At 34.2% G+C, this 17751-nt stretch overlaps 1 protein-coding gene across 1 annotated transcript in view; it reads right to left on the bottom strand.

Moving 5' to 3' along the window:
• Positions 1-821: 821 nt before the first annotated feature.
• LOC126888864 (histone deacetylase 3) overlaps positions 822-17751 on the bottom strand; it is a 30866-nt gene continuing 13936 nt past the window's right edge. Inside the window, exons 4-6 of the mRNA XM_050657292.1 lie at positions 16622-16811; positions 11068-11352; positions 822-2260 (exon numbers count right to left, since the gene is read on the bottom strand). Of these exons, the coding sequence (XP_050513249.1) occupies positions 2056-2260; positions 11068-11352; positions 16622-16811 (680 nt within the window). The 3' untranslated portion in view covers positions 822-2055. The remainder of the gene's footprint in view (positions 2261-11067; positions 11353-16621; positions 16812-17751) is intronic.

The following is a 17751-nucleotide window of genomic DNA, read 5'->3' as shown; positions in this document are numbered from 1 at the left end:
AAAAAGTGCCCGTAGCCGATTTTAATTTTGACGTATTTCTTGTCTTTAAGAGATACTGCAAGCATAAAAGCAAAAAAAATAGGGTACTCGATCAATTTTTATTTAGATTTTCTCATGAACACCGTGAGTTAGGAGTAAAACTAATAGAAAATAATTCGCCGTAAAACCAAATCAAAAGACGTCTTATATTTCAGATTTTGCTTTGAACTGGAGGTGGGTAGAATGAAGCGTTCCATTACTTTCAAAAATAGCTCAGCATTCATCCACCCAGACGGAGACGCAAGTCCTAAAGTACCAGGTAGAGCACCAGCAATCCTGTGTACGTTGCACTTATTAAAGCATATAGCCCGTGGTAGACCACATCCTTTGGGAGTTCTCAAAGTAATATTTTGGTTTCTTCTTATAAAATTTCTCATCCATTCCTCTCCTGCAATTTTATTAAGGGACCATTGCAAAGGCTTCTTCAAATTGTTTGTGAATACCAATTCGTAGGCCAGTTTTCTGCAATCACTAAGAGGTAATTCATAAAACATCTGCGAGCATTTAATAATGTAATCAGCCAGGATTTTTTCTTGATCGATACTAAATACCTTATATTATATACTGCGTATTTAGGGGTATATCGAATAAATCCGTCTTCACTGGATTTTCTTTTTTGCACATATCTTGAGAAAAGTAAATATTGCAACTATTTGTAGAGCATTATTAAGGGCAATTAATTACCTAGCTACGGTTTTGGAAACTTATTTGTTCCCGTTCTTTCTTTTGGAACAGTTTCTTTTAGATATACTTACTAGAAATTTAAAAAAAAATACAAAATGTAATTTTTTCGCATCATGTTTACTAATTTACCCACAATGTCCTAGAAAACTCCTAATAATTAACATGCTTTTATAAAAAAAATCTCAAATTACATGTATTATTTTACTTAGTGGGCAAGCTGTCTCAACCATAGCAATAGCTATTTGTATAACAAAGGAGGAAAGTGCTACTTTTCCTCCCGAGAATGAAGTTTACTGCCCGACGCGTAGCGGGGGGAAAGGCACTTTACTCCCATGTTATACATATGGTTTTTCCACCTTCCTCAAATAACAAGTAATTTTTTCATTTTTAGTTAATTTATTTATATAACTAACCAACAAAATTTATTAGAACTAAAACTAACAAGTAGGTACAATATAAGTGTCAACTGTCAAATATAAGTCAAATTATTAATGTAAACATTGTTAAATCAAAATAACAATTTACTGTTTTTTACCATCCTGCAAAACACAGGGTGTTTTATAAATAAAAGTTAAAATGTATAGATACTTACGTAACAGAAAATAGATATTGTACAGGGCGTCAATAAGTTATATTTCATGAATGAAATACCATGACGTCACTTTTACTTTTTCTCCCTAGGGAGGAAAAGTACAACTTTGCTCCCTAAAATCAGGTCCGGAAAAATATACTTTCGGTAGAGGTAGGTGGAAAAAGTTATTTCAGTTTGAATATTTCTGACGTATTAAACATTTTGTGAAATTTTATTTTATATAATTCTATTTATTGTTTGTCTGTATTGTGTTTTCATTTAAAATCAATTTTACGATGAACATCGCGCATCTCTAATCCAGACTCAGATATATGGCACACTACCTGAAGACTCTGAATATAACTAAGTGAAAACACAAAGTACACATGAAGTTGGAATCAAGGAACATCTTGAAGACGGTCAAGACCCATGATATACAAGTTATAGCTGTTTTCTTTTCAATTCTATACTATTTCTGACCATCATCACACAGCCTGTAGTGTCCACTGATACACACAGGCCTTCCTAATTTGTCTCAAGTGTTTTTGATCTTGTTCGATTTTTTTCCTTCGGACTTATTGCCCTCCGGTGTGGAGTAAACACAATAATAATACACAATAATATATAATAATATATTCTAGATGCCTTCGATAGTACGCCACTCGTATACAACCGGACAAATCGTAAAAAGTAAAAAAATTAAAACTACGTTTTGTACAAAAATCTAATAAAAATTCTTACAGCTAAGTTAAGTTCTAAAATCATTGTTCTCTATCATTATCTTTATCACCATCATAAAATTCGTTTTTCGGTTCTACGATTTTATCTTCCAATTGTTGACTTATTCTAACATCGGGATCCTCTTCTTCCTTTATTTTTTCGTCCTCGGTTATCGCCGGACCAGGAACGTCATGCATTTGCACACTAGGAGAATTTTGACACATTTTTAAGTTGTCAATTGTGTACCTAAACAAAATATTACAGTATAATTCAATAAGCGATGCAGGGCATATAAACAACGATAAATTTAACAGATAATTGTTAAAGATGTTCCAAATGAGTCTACTCGTTCCGATAAGTAACAGTATAATTATGACACTTTATTAATTTTTTTCTTTTCTCAACTATTAGTGTTTATTGCATCGTAAATAAATTATTATTATCACTGAATATATAGTAAGTAAATGTGTAAAGTGAAAAAATTATCAGATTTATAAAATTAATGAATATTTTATGCATATGCCAGTAACAGTTCTTCCAGAATATTTAAAAACTAACCGAAATGTCCATCTTTATTTCGTTACTGCCGACGTAGTTCAGAGAAATAAGAAAAAAAATATCCTGTTGGTGACACAACCCTTTCCAGGCCGAAACCAAATTTTTTGAGTAGCATGGACATCTATAATAATAACCATATGTTTCCTGCAGCCGATTTTGATGATATACATAGTTCTAAACAAATGAAGATCAAAAAAACGGTATATTTTCGCTTTTTTCGTCTATTACCAAAAAGTTAAGCATTTTAAACAAATTTGAGAGTAAGAAACTCATAAATCGTATAAAAAACTTCAATAAATATGGCGTTCGCTGAATATGTCTATCCTTATTGGTTGCTTAGAAAATTGCAAAATAAATCATAAATTGTGAGTATTTATAAATATTCATAACTTATGTAAAAATTAACTTATAACGTTCTTATTACACGGAATGCTGAGACTTCTGGTGCTTAAATCATACCCTAAATCTCAAAACAATTGGTCAAATAGTTTAAAAGGTATTTAATTTGTTTATTCCAAATTATTTTTTTTGCAACGCTATAAGTCAGAAAATGATGAAGTTACACTAATACTTTGGATAGTTTGTGAAAGAAGAAAATTTATACTATTAATTTAATTAAAAAAAAATGACAAAAAATAATTCTAAATACTGCAAAATTATTTTGCAAAAACATGCGATTTAAAAAAAAGGGGCGGCTAACTTCGTCCCTAATTGTCCTAGGACAATTGTTTTTCTTTCTAAATAAGTATAAAAATTCACTCTTTCCAAATATTAAAAAATAATTTTTCTACGGGTAAAGGTTAAAAAGTTATTCTAATTGTTTATAAGTAAGCAAAAAATCGACGTGTTTTTGCAAAATAATTTTACACTGTTTAAAATTACTTTTTGTCATTTTATTTTAATTATGTCAATAGTATAAATGTTCTTCTTCCATAAACTGTCAGAAGTCTTACTGTAACCTCATAATTTTCTGACTTGTAGTGTTGCAAAAAAAATGAATTTGGGATAAACAAATTAAATAACTTTTAACTATTTGACCAATTACTTTGAAATTTAAAATATAATTTAAGCACCAGAAGTCTCGGCAATTCGTGTAATAAGAAGGTTCTAAGTTAATTTTTACATAAGTTATGAATATTTATATAAACTGAAAATTTATGATTTATTTTGCAATTTTCTAAGCAACCAATAAGGATAAACATATTCAGCGAACGCCATATTGAAATTTTTTAGACGATTTATGAGTTTCTTAGTCTCAAATTTGTTTAAAATGCTTAACTTTCTGTTTATACACAAAAAAAGCGAAAATTTACCGTTTTTTGATCTTCATTTGTTTATAACAATGTATATCATCAAAATCGGCTGCAGGAAACATAAAGGTTATTAATATACTACTCAAAAATTTTGGTTTCGGCCTGGAGGGGGATGTGTCACGAGAAAAATCTTATTTCTCTGGACTAACGTCGTCGGCAGCTCATTCAGGTTCGGACAAGATTTAAGTATGTAGGTATTATATTTCGGTATTAAAATTTTGTAATTTGAATCGATTTGTTAGTAAATTTTTAGTCGTCTGGATGGTTAAAGGACAATAAATTATATTTATGCTGTTAATGTTGAATTAGCAATTATTTGTTGTGCGATTTAAAACTATTTAAGTATATATTTTTATTTGTATAATGACCCTATCTATACGTGACTCTGAAGATCTTCAATATTTTCGGCTAAGACGACAGTGTCATCCGCATATCTAATGTTGTTAATGGGAACTCCGTTCACCTTTATTCCAGCTGTTTCGCCCTCAAGAGCTTGTTTTAGGATCTCTTCCGAGTAGGCATTAAAGAGAACTGGCGACAATACGCATCCCTGTCTCACCCCACGTCTAATTTCAATTACCTCTGACAACTGTTCGTTAACACGTACTTTTGCTCGGTGCTTATAGTATAAATTAGATATGATCCTGAGGTCATTGTAGTCTATCTTCTTTAGTTTCAGGACATTCATTAATTGTTCATGTCGTACTTTATCGAAAGCTTTATTATAGTCAATAAAACAGACATATATATCTTGATTGACGTCTAGGCAGTTTTGTATTAGGATATTAAGTGAGAAAAGAGCTTCACGCGTTCCTAGGCCTTTGCCAAACCCAAATTGTGTATCATTAATATCTATGTCCAGTTTATGATATATTCGGTTATGGATGACTTTCAGTAGCAACTTCAGCACATGGGACATCAAGCTGATGGTGCGGTAATCGGCGCATTCTCTTGCGTTTTTCTTTTTTGGGAGACAAACTAAAATCGACGTTAACCATTCTTTGGGTAATACGCCTGAGCTATAAATTTGGTTTAAAAGTATAACTAGAACATCAATGTGCTGTTCATCTATAATTTTTATTAATTCGGTAGGAAGCATGTCAGGCCCAGGGCTTTTTCCGTTCTTCATTGTTTTTAACGCGTGTGCTATTTCTTCTTTTGTGATATCTGGACCTATTTCTTCTGAAGTAAGTTCTATGTTTTCCAGGTATCCTCTTTCATCATCGAACAGTTCATCTATGTATTCTGCCCAGCGTTGTATTTTCTCATCCGTCTGTGTTATATTATTCCCGTGTCTATCCAGAAGTGCACCAGTGAGATTTTGTTTTCTTAGCCCTGCCATTTCTTTTACTTTCTTGTGTAGATTAAATAGATCGTATCTTTTTTGAAGGTCCTCGATCTCTTTGCATTTCTCTTCAAAGTGTTTTTCTTTTGCCTGCTTTATCATCCTTCTTATCTGGTGGTTAATCTCCCTGTATTTATTGGTATCTTTGTTCTTATGTTGTCTCCGTTGTTCCATCATATTGAGTATCTCGTCGTTCACCCATTCTTCATTTCTTTTTGTAGAAGTCTTCAGTATTTCTTTGCACGGTTCTAGTAGGCAATGTTTTAGTCGATCCCAGTGCTCGTCAACATCATTGGTGTCTATGTTCAGTTTGCTACAGTTCATATGCAGTTCATGTTGGAGGCATTCTTTTATATTTTGTTGTTTAAGCTTGCTTGTGTCTATTATAGGAGTTCTTTGTTGTCTTTTAATGTTTTTAAGTGTGAATGTAATCCTGGCGATAAGTGGGTTATGGTCTGAGGCCACGTCTGCTCCGGAATATGCTTTCACAGCTTTAACAGCATTACGGTATCGTTCATTTATCATAATATAGTCTATCTGGTTCCTAACTACTTTCTCCGATGTATCTGCGGGCAATCGCCATGTATAGAGTCGTCTGTTTTTTAGCTTGAAAAATGTGTTTGTAATAATCAAGTTCTGCTCTTGGCAAAATTGTATTAGACGGTACATTGTAAAAAGTACGATTATAGAGACCTGGTAATAATATGAAAATTTATTTATAATTTATATTTTTAGGTATATTTTGAAACATATTAAAAAAGAAGCCACATCTCAATAAAACCCCTATAAAATTTTTATGTAAACATATTAAAAAAGAAGTCGCATCTCGATAAAAACTCGCTTATCGAAAAAATACTGGCAAAAAAGTTTTAAAAACATTGTGTTTAACTAATGGTACCACAATAATAATTTAATTGGAACGTACACAACAGTTAGGCCGGGGGATTTAAGGGAACAAAATCTCCATAAAATAGTTAATGGGGTGCACAAATTTCACTATAATTTTTTTAAGATGTTCTTGTCATAAGAATGCCACATGTCCATTTTCAACACAAAATTTCTAATAGTTTTCGATATATTGAAAAAAAAAATAGATTTTCATTTTGTAACTTCAAAGGGCTGTAACTTTTTTATGTGTATATTTGTACAAAGGTAAGTTAGGTTTAATCAAAGTATTTTTGGTCCCAGAATATGTGATTTAATTTATTTGTCTTTTTTGTTACACCCTACCCTGTATATCAAAAAATCTTCGATACAGAGATAGATCAAAAGAATCAAATCAAATAATAGCTTAATTGCTCAGTCATGAGTCAGTAAGACTGAATACAACACGTGTTTGTTATGAGTGCGTTGGTATTAAAATTTAGCTATCTTCCGGACCAAACATCTTTCTTAAACCAGTTACGGCCGGTTTCACAAAGTAAAGTTAAGAGATAACCAGAGGTAACTCCAATATATTATAATGGGGGAACCTCTGGTTATCTCTTAACCACAAGTTAACTTTACTTTGTGAAACCGGCCGTTAGTAGTTATCAGTTGGTAACTTAAATATAGAAAAGTAATCTTTCGTTTTCTTCTAATGCATAAGTAAATTGAATGTTATTATGAAAATCTACTCCATCAATCAACATATTACATACATTTAAATTTTAACAAAAAAATAACTGCAACCTAAAAATACAATTATTGTTGATCAAGGTCCATTATCTTTCAGCAATGTTTTCGATTTTTTTTTTTTTTAGTTTGTTTAGATTGTTCTTGGTTTATTTAATTGTTGTTTAGATTTATTGGTTAACCAATAGCCACTATTCGCTCCGTGCATTACCATGGTGGGGATACACAAAACGATGTCAACGTCCGTAGCGGCGAAATATGACAATTTTGGCGATTTTATCAAAAATGGTAAATAAATGTTGCGTAAGTATTTAAATAAGCTAATAATGCACAAAACAGTAAGCATAATTTCTATAGATCTCCAATAATGACAAATAAACTAGAGAAAATTTTAAAATAGGATGAACAAATTCAAAAGACAGATTCACACCAAATAATGTCACTATAAAAATCACCTGATTCATCTTCTTTTTTGTTTGACAATGTAGACGGTAATCCAGTAATCTGTATCCGACAACTTATAAGACTAATAACAATTTGCTAAGGAGTTTTAAAAACAACAGTTTTTTTATATAAATGCAGATTAAAAATCTGAACATTAAAAAAATAACTCATAAATCACAAAGAATTTATATAATTAACCTAAGAAATTTGGTAGCGGGTAGGAACTCCTTTAGAGTCCTTTGGATTCTATTGGATAGTCCTATCAGGGAAAGTGAATCAATCCCTGCCGTCCGCAGATTCCAGGAGCTTCTTGACCCGAGAAGCTAGCACCTGCTAAGGGTCCCTTGTCCAGGGTTACGGATGAAGTCCAGAACGGCATCCAAGGCGACGAAGACTACTTTTTGGTGTGGCGGAGCTGGCAACCCTTGATTTTAGGGATAGTATAAGATCAGGGTAGGTGGGACTCTCTAGCTGTAGTGGAAGCAACTCGCATAGGAGAAGGATACTCCGATGTAAAATCCCTGGCCCTCCAGGTTGGGGGTTAAGGCACCGAGCTAACTCCTCGGTACTTAGAAAACACGTACAATGTTAAAAAGCCTAACCAAAGCCTCGGAGCACAAGATTGGAAACACAGTAGACGAAAACTGCAAAGAAAACGGTTAATGAATTTTTGTACATGGAATGTGCAAGGTATCTCCCGAAAAACAACAGAAGTCATGTCAGAACTCAAAAATGCAGAGATAGATATCGCGGTGCTTACGGAAACTAAAAAGAAGCGTAGTGGTTCCGAAAAGCGGGGTCACTATGACATGTTCTATAGTGGAGTAACTAAAGACCAAAGAGCACAAAAATTTTAAAAAAGAGCACAACAAAGAGCACATTACAAAGAGCACAACAAGTAGTTGCTATTGTTATTCGCAAAACTTTAAGTAAGAAGATATATTACCTCTTGGGAAGCAATTAATCAGAGGTTTATAAAAATGAACATCACGATAAAAGGAAGCAGAATAGCCATACTAGGAGTATATGGCATTAATGAGGACGCATTGATCAACAATAAAGATGCATTCTTCGAACAACTGAACGATGAAATTATAAAAGTAGGAACATCTAGAGAGATCATACTTCTAGGAGACTTCAATAGCAGAGTTGGACGGAAATTTAACAACAAAGTGGTAGGAGCACACGGTGAAAATACCAGAAACGATAATGGAACCAAATTAATATCAACATGCACACAAAATAACTTAAAAATATTAAATGGATTTTATCCACACCGTGATAATCATAAGTACACCTGGATACAACAGACCAGAAATCTGAAATCTATAATAGATTATAGCGTTGTAAGACAGAGAACTACAATTAAAATACAAGATGTGCGATCAGCCAGAGGGCCATCATGTGGCACCGATCATCATCTGCTAAAAGTTAAAGCGGTATTCCCAAACAGATATGAAAAAGAAAAAGAGCACATCGAGTCAAATCAGTTAATAAAACAAGTACGGTACAATCTATACAGTCTAAACCATGAGAGTGTAAAGCTATTGTATAAAAAACGTTTATATGAAAAATTAGAAAGTGGTAGTTTTGAAAATACCGAAGAACACTACGAACACATCAAAAAGTCCATTCATTTGGCAGCAGAAGAAGCACTGGGGAAATGTGACGAAAGCCATAAAGGAATAAAACCGTACTGGTGGGATGAAGAAGTAGAAAAGGAAATTACAGATAAACGTCGGAAATACCCAACGTTCCTATCAACAAAAACAGACAACGATAAAATAATTTACAAAGAAGCCCAAGCCAAAATAAGAAAGAAGATAACTCAAAAAAAGAACGAATCATGGGAAAAGAACTGCCAAAAAATCAACACTACATAGGAGGTAGAAGAAGTACAGAGAGTTACTAAGAAAACTTTTGCAAGATTGCTTAAACGGTGCCGAATTACCAAAAGAATGGAAATTATCTATCATGTCAACAATCCACAAAAAGGGCAGCAAGGATCAATGTGAAAATTACAGAGGAATTGCGGTAAAGAGCACAATAAGTACGATGTATGGGAAACTTATTAAGAACAAAATAGAAAATGACTATAGAGATTACGAAGCAGAGGAGCAAGCTGGCTTTAGAGCTGGGTGGTCCACAGTAGACCACCTGTACTCTATTACGCAAGTTATTGAGAAAAACAGCCGTCAATAAAGAAGTTCACCTGGTATACGTAGACTTACAAAAAGCATATGACAGTGTGCCCCTCAGCAAACTATGGTCGGTCAACCCTACATCAAACCAACATTAAACATGGTCTTATCAAAGCAGTCCAAAGTCTGTATAATGGAACGACTGCAAAAATTAAAACTGGATCAAGGATGTCTGAGGGATTTAAGGTCACGAAAGGATTGAAGCAGGGTTGTTGTATTTCGCCTACCCTTTTTAAAATTTATCTGGAACAAGCACTCAAGCTGTGGAAAAGAAAATGTAATGGCATGGGAATACCTCTCAATGACGACACAACACTATACACTTTATGTTTCGCTGATGATCAAATTCTGATTGCTCAAGATCATGACGACTTAAATTACATGACGCGGAAGCTAATAGAAGAATATAACAAATGGGGTCTCGAAGTCAACATTAAGAAAACTGAAGCCATGTGTATTGGAGGAACAAAGCAGTCCATTACATTAGACGATGGGGTAGAAATTAAACACTGCGATGAATACAAGTACCTGGGCATGAAGATAACTCAAGATGGAACACTCGATGCTGCTATAAAAGACAGAAACATGCAGGGTAGAAAAGCCATATCCATGATGAACGGCATTCTGTGGGACCAGACAATATCTAAAGCGAACAAACAGCTCATATACAATAGCATACTTAAAAGTATAATCACATATGGCAGTGAAGTTTGGCCACTGAAACAAAGAGCGCAGAAAATGTTACTAGTAACAGAAATGGACTTCTGGAGAAGAGCAGCAGGCAAATCAAGAAGAGATCGGATACCGAACGAGAGAATACGAGAAATGATGAAAGTAACACATACAATAATTGATGACATAAAAACAAAACAACTGGTATGGTACGGCCATGTACAGAGAATGCCAGATGACAGGATCCCTAAACAGATTTTGGCACGGACACCACAAGGGAGAAGAAAAGAGGAAGGCCGAGAAGAAGCTGGAGGGAGGGAATTGAAAAAGAACTAGAGGAAAGAGAAATCCCTCCAGGTCTATGGTTAAACAGAGAAGAATGGCGGTTAGGAGTCGGAAGGCGTCGGAGAACGCTGTAAACCGATAGTAGTAGTAGTACCTAAGAAATTTAAAAGTCAATAGTGTCAAAATTTCGTAAATGTTAATAATATCAAAATTTTATAATTTAGTGGAGTAATTTAGCAGTTGGAACAAAGTAAATTTAGTGGAGTAATTTAGCGGTTGGACCAATTACAAACAAGCATTATAGCGCGGTAAAATTGAATTACTTCTCGTAGTTTAAAAACGAGGACAGCTGTTTCCCTTTTATTCCCTTTGGGGTTGAAAAGATAAATTGTAATGAATTTTTAGAAACCCAATTCTTAATACTACATCCATTTTATATACATAAATTGGAAAAATATCGTTTAAAGACTTATTATTAATAATTTTCAACTTCACAATATGTATTTATCATATGCTTAACTTCAAATTGTTGTCTCCAAAAATGCCAGGTGACGACGCTAGGTGTCGCGTCAGTCATGCACGGAGCGAATAAGTTTGATAAATAAAATCAAAATTGCTTACTTTGTAATTGCTTCTAAATAATGCTTGCTATTTGCATTATCTTGCCTGGTCACTACTTCGGGATGCAATGTAAAATCAGGAGCGAAAAATTCCAAATATTCAGTAAAAGGTAATTCATTTGATATTTGTTCGTCAACCAATAACGATGTTTCGTAAGTCCAGCAACGAGCTACGTTTCTTAATGTATAACCTCCTCCCCCCACAACCAAAGTGGGCACATTCAAATTTTTAACAAATTTGACACATTCCCCATGGCCCTTTGTACTTAAAGAAAAACAACCTAATCTAAAACATAGATAAATATATGACACAGTTTATCATTTTGTGCCGATTTTCTTTGTGATATCACATTAAAGTATGGGATCCGAATCTATGTCGACCTTCACCCATCTGCTTTCCCGATGAAACATTTTTTTTTATTACAATTCGTACATAGAAAAATATGACTTGCATGGGTTGCCTATCAAAATCTTGTCATAGCTATCCTTAAGGGGGCGTAAGGTTCGAAATCAACATTTCAAGCACATTTTTGTTTTTTTTATGTAATTATGTTTATGTATTTACAATCTACATCAATAAAAGAGTATTAAGTAAATTTGTTCCATGTTTTTGGGCATGAAGAAGAGACTTCCAATGATGTCTCATCTTATTCTACGAGTATTTATGTTTAAGTTTTAAAATAGGTCCTGAGGCCAGGTTCGATCTAGTCTCCTTGTGGCAGGGCCATTATGGAATAATTCCCTTACTAACTCATGTCATGGTGAATAGTACGCTCGTTCTGTGATTCAGATGCTCGATGGATTTCTTCTCTGATGAAAGGTATATTTAAGTCTTCGTGAAGTGTTTGATTAGTTACATACCATGGTGCATCCACTATTGATCTTAGAACTTTAGACTGAAATATTTGGATGATATTGAGTGATGTTGACTTTGCACAGCCCCAGAGGTGTAGTCCGTAGTACCAAATAGGTTTGAGTATTGTTTTGTACAGAAGAATTTTGTTTTGGATGTTGAGTTTTGATCTGCGTCCAAGGAGCCAATACATTTGCCGAAATTTCAAGTCTAGTTGTCTTCTTTTCGTCTGTATATGTTTTTTCCAAGTAAGACGTTGGTCAAGATGGAGGCCAAGGTATTTAGCGTCTGTTACTGTTGGTATTCGTACATTTTCCATTCTTACAGGTGGGCATGTGTTGTGACGGTTTGTAAACATTATTTGAGATGATTTTGTTTTATTTACTTTTGTTCGCCATTTTGTGTACCACTCACTGAGTATGTCCAAATGGTGTTGCAGGTCTTGTGAGGCTTGTATGTGATCTTCATTTACAGCGAGTATTGCTACGTCATCAACAAGGGAAGCGATCGTAGTATTATGAGACTCTGGTATATCGGCTATATAGAGTGAAAAAAGCAGCGGCCCGAGAACACTACTTTGCGGAACTCCGGAGTTAATAGGACAGATGTTGGATTGTTGGTCTTTGAATTTTACTGAAATATCTATTTGATAAGTAGGATTTGATTAGGAGGAAATAGTTACTAGATAGTGCTAATTTTACTTTGTAAAGCAGACCTCTGTGCCAAACTTTGTCAAACGCTTGTGAGATATCTAGGAATACAGCGTTGCAGTATTTCTTTTCTTCGAGAGTTTTTGATATTTCATTTAATATTCGATGGACTTGTTGTGTAGTAGAGTGGTTTTCCCGAAAACCAAACTGATGTTCTACTTCCAGAAGGAATTCATGATCTGCGTATATTCTTTGTAGCAGCAATCTTTCAAAAACTTTGCTAACGATTGGGAGTAGGCTGATGGGTCGATGTTACTTCATTGGGCGCTTTGCCTGGCTTAAGGATCATTATGATTTCTGCAAATTTCCATATTTTTGGAAAGTATGATAAACTTAGCATGCTATTAAATATTACTGTTAGCATAATAATGGCCTTACGAGGAAGTTGTTTTAGTACTTGTGCCGAGATTAAGTCATAACCTGGAGCCTTTCGTGAGTTGAGTTTGTTTATTTCTTTCTTGACTTCTATAGGAGTAAAACTTTTGATTGGGACATTTGACATGCTGCGCTAATTAGTTCTTGCACTTCTTCATCAGGGTCTGGTGGCTCGGTTTGAAATACACTCGTAAGATGTTCAGCAAAGACGTCCGCTTTTTGTTTGTTGGAACGAGTCCATTCACCATTTGGTTTATGGAGGGGAGGAATGATTGAAGCACATTTTTGTGAATATTTTTTGAAAGTATGATAGAATTATTTTATTTTTAATTAAATAAGCCTATTCGGTACAATTCATAGAATATTCAAAAAAAAACTTTTAGGAAAAATATGTCGTGTGGCAAATTTCTCACTACGCTCAAGCGCGAACCTACTGCAAAGCAAGTTGAAGATAGGGATATTCAACACTATACCAACGCCTTTGATATTAAAATTTAATTATTTAATATCATTTAAGAGTCTTCAATAATAATCTTTATCAAAAATGAATAACCATTTTCAATTTCGTTGCAAAACGAAAGTGCAGCCGCACCATATTCTAGTCCAATCAGAGAGTGCAGCAAGCACCTCTACCGGTTTCGAAACTTATTAGTCTCTCATCAGGAGGCACATATGCTGCTCTCTCTGATTCAACCAAAACAAACCCCGGCGTGCAGTCACGGATTGCAACGAACGAAATGGCATAGATGCCCTAGCGGCAACTGCCAGCAAAAGACTAAGTTTTCAATCTAATGGCATATAAAACAACATAATGTTACTCTACATCCCACCAGACTGAAAACAATGGGAACCTTCTCTGGTTATACTTCCGAGGCTTCTACAATTTGCAAGCCATAACGGATGCTGAGACTAAGGAAGATGAGGCAATTGTACAATTTATAATTCACGTCCCATCTGCTCAGCGCGGTAAAGTTCCAACGAGAATGGTTCCCTTCGTACTCCAATCAGAGTAAACATGTAAATCAAAAATGAATAACCATTTTCAATTTCGTTGCAAAACGAAAATACAGCCGCACCATATTCTAGTCCAATCAGAGACTGCAGCAAGCACCTCTACCGGTTTCGTAACTTATTAGTCTCTCATCAGGAGGCACATATGCTGCTCTCTCTGATCCAACCAAAACAAACCCCGGCGTGCAGCCACGGATTGCAACGAACAAAATGGCATAGATGCCCTAGGGGCAACTGCTAGCAAAATACTAAGTTTTCAATCTAATGGCATATAAAACAATGTTACTCTACATCCTACCAGACTGAAAACAATGGGAACCTTCTCTGGTTACACCTCCGAGGCTTCTACAATTTGCAAGCCATAACGGATGCTGAGACTAAGGAAGATGAGGGAATTTTACAATTTATAATTCACGTCCCATCTGCTCAGCGCGGTAAAGTTCCAACGAGAATGGTTCCATTCGTACTCCAATCAGAGTAAACATGTAAATCAAAAATGAATAACCATTTTCAATTTCGTTGCAAAACGAAAATACAGTCGCATCATATTCCAGTCCAATCAGAGAGTGCTGCAAGCACCCCTACCGGTTTCGAAACTTATTAGTCTCTCATCAGGAGGCATATATGCTGCTCTCCCTGATCCAACCAAAACAAACCCCAGCGTGCAGTCCCTGCTAGCAAAAGACTAAGTTTTCAATCTAATGGCATATAAAACAACATAATGTTACTCTACATCCCACCAGACTGAAAACAATGAAAACTGAAACTGAAACAATGAAAACTGAAAACAATCTTTATTTTGATATATATTTTGATCGGTAAACAGATGGGTGCAATCACCTACATTTGCTTAACTGTTTACACTGCTTGCCCGATAGCCATGAACGTGAACACGTAGGCAATACATCATAGGCCTATTTGATGTGTTTCAAACTTTTAGTTTCAATAAAATTTGATTAGTAAACAAATGGGTGAAACTTACTAAACAAAGTATTTTCTTTAATTAAGGGGGCTTTGAAAATTTAAAAATTTTCGATTTCTTTTATTATTTTATATGAAAGTACATAACCGTAAGAACACTCTCTGAAAATTTCAAATTCATTGAAAAAATTACCGAAAATAAAGCATGTTGAATATCCCTACCTTCAACTTCAACTCACTTTGCAGCAGGTTCGCGCCAGTGTGCTTGAATGTTGTGAGCAATGGTCAACATCTGTTTCCATTCTCTTTTGTAAATTACTCCTCGATTCAAAAACATATTCCGGTGTGCATCATTTTACGATTTGAAAAACAAAAAAGAAATTGAAAATAAATGTTTACAAAACTTTAAACGCGTTTTTCTCAAAACTGCTTTTTTCAAAGGCTGTAGACTGTAGACATTGTAGGTAACTCAAAAACTACTTGACCTATCCACCTGGAATTTTGTATATATTTTCTTTAGACATTTTGTGAGGTAACGCTGTCGAGATATTTTTTGTTTAACAATAAGAAATATGTTGATTTTCACACTTTTTTGCAAAAAAAATCGTTGTTGTGACTTCTGAGTGATAGCGAAAAGTCAAAAATCGATAAGACTAAAAAACTCGACAGCGTTACCTTGAGAAGCTCATAAGCTAATAAAACCTTTTTGAATTATTTGTTTTACATGATCCAATGATGAGTTCTGATGTCCATCGCAAAATCCACTGTTTTTTGAGGTGCCTTTAAAAATTTGCCACTGTTGGCTTATTTCTCAATATTTTTCATTGAATTTTTTCTGGATATTCTACGAATTGTACTGAATATTCTTATTTAACCTTCCGCGACTAACATTGGGTCTGTGAGACGGACCACTTACAGTTTTTACGATTATATCCAAATCGTTCGTTATGAATCTTCGCCGCCATCAGAAGCTGCCTGTTTTTAGTATTGAAGTTTGAGTCTTCAGTGTCAACTAATTATGCAATTATCGGCAAATCTTGTCTCAGAGACCCATGTTGGACTCATGATCTACTCGATGAAAAAAATATTTAGATTAACGAAAGACCGTGAAAACAAGTGCTGATAATTTAGTAACCCAATTGCCAGGAGTAAAAAGTGAACCTAGGTACAAGAAAACAGCAATGGAAATATTGAGGTTGTTTTTGACAAATCAGATGTTATGTGATTGTTTTATTTTCTTTGGTACTTTGCTAATGTTAAAGAGGTTTAATAATTTAAAAATAGGTATCATTTATGTTTAATTTTACTCATTCAAGGAGTAAACACAATCCTACACTTGAAAGTGTGTCAATGGAAACATTTTTTTATGTCGGTCTCTGAGACTCGATGTTAGCTTTAATGTTCAGAAAACCTATGTTAGTTGCGGAAGGTTTTAATTTAAAAATGAAATAATTCTACCATACTTGCAAAAAAAATTCACAAAAATGTGTTTGAAATGTTGATTCCACACCCTAAGCCTCCTCTTTAAGGATACCTATGACAAGATTTTGATAGACAACCCATGTAAGTCATATTTGTCTATGTACGAAATTTAATAAAAAAATGTTTCATCCTGAAAGCAGATGGGTGAATGTCGACCTACATAGATTCGGATCTTAGACTACAAGTAATTATATTAATTATACCTATCCATAGCTAAAGAATCAGCTCCACATTGTAATACTATTGCGGACGGTTGATAGAAATCCATAACAGCAGACACGACTGGCTTAAATACCTGCCAATAACTGGCATCATCAATTCCTTCTTTTAAAGGTACATTAACAGAGTAATATCTTCCGCTTTCTGCTCCTATTTCATACATGTCTCCTGTTCCTAAAAATGAATAAGAAATTGTAATAGTCGCTTAATAATTATATCATTTTTTATTTATTTATTTTACGAATATACCATTGTTACAAAAATACGACATCAACCTTTACAAAGCATAGGTTCAATAGGTTGCGTTAAAAAAACAAACCAAAAATTAAAATTAAACAACATTCAATAAAAGTAGTAGCTTAAGTTATTAAATAATGCTCAAAAGCTCTCAACTGATTTCTTAAATGTTGCTATAGATATTCTAAATAACTCTAAACTATTGCTGTGCTCATTGGCAGTTCGTAAAATTCTTGTAATGGGTTCATTTTGACCATAATTTGTAGTGTGGAATGGAATGTTGAAAATCTCAGTGTTACGAGTTCTTCTAGTATTAACATTAAAACTTATTAAACTTAGTAACTCTGAATCTTGAACATATCCATTTATAATCTTAAAAAGGAAACAAATCCGCTTGACACCTTCTATGATGTAGTGGTGAGATATTTAGTATTGACAGTATATCATCATATGTGTACAGTAGAACGTCAGTAATCCGGATTAATTGGGACCGGACCTCATCCGGATTATCAAATTATCCGGATTATCGAAATTACCTCAAAAAAGGCCAGTATACACATTAAAGTACAACAAACGTTTTAAAATTTTATGTTTTCTCTTGTACAGTAAAGTGTCTAGAGGTGAAATTAATCAAAACATTTTTTATGTTTAAACACTGTATTGTAATTAATTTATAATAGCAGCATGTGTACAGTAAAAACATCAGACACTATTTGGGCTTTTAAAAAATGTGTAAAATATTTTTGAACTGCGGTAGAGATTCGTTTTTCGCAGCAAGTTCTTAATTTATTTTAAAAGAATCAGATATTTTTGCTAGATACAAATCCGGAGTATTGACGGTCCGGATTTTTGACGTCCGGATTATCGACGTTCTACT

This window comes from Diabrotica virgifera, chromosome 7 (genome assembly GCF_917563875.1).
Source record: "Diabrotica virgifera virgifera chromosome 7, PGI_DIABVI_V3a".
Classification (NCBI taxonomy): domain Eukaryota; kingdom Metazoa; phylum Arthropoda; class Insecta; order Coleoptera; family Chrysomelidae; genus Diabrotica; species Diabrotica virgifera.
Note: the sequence above shows the minus strand (reverse complement) of the source record. Positions and strands in the feature narration are given on the sequence as shown.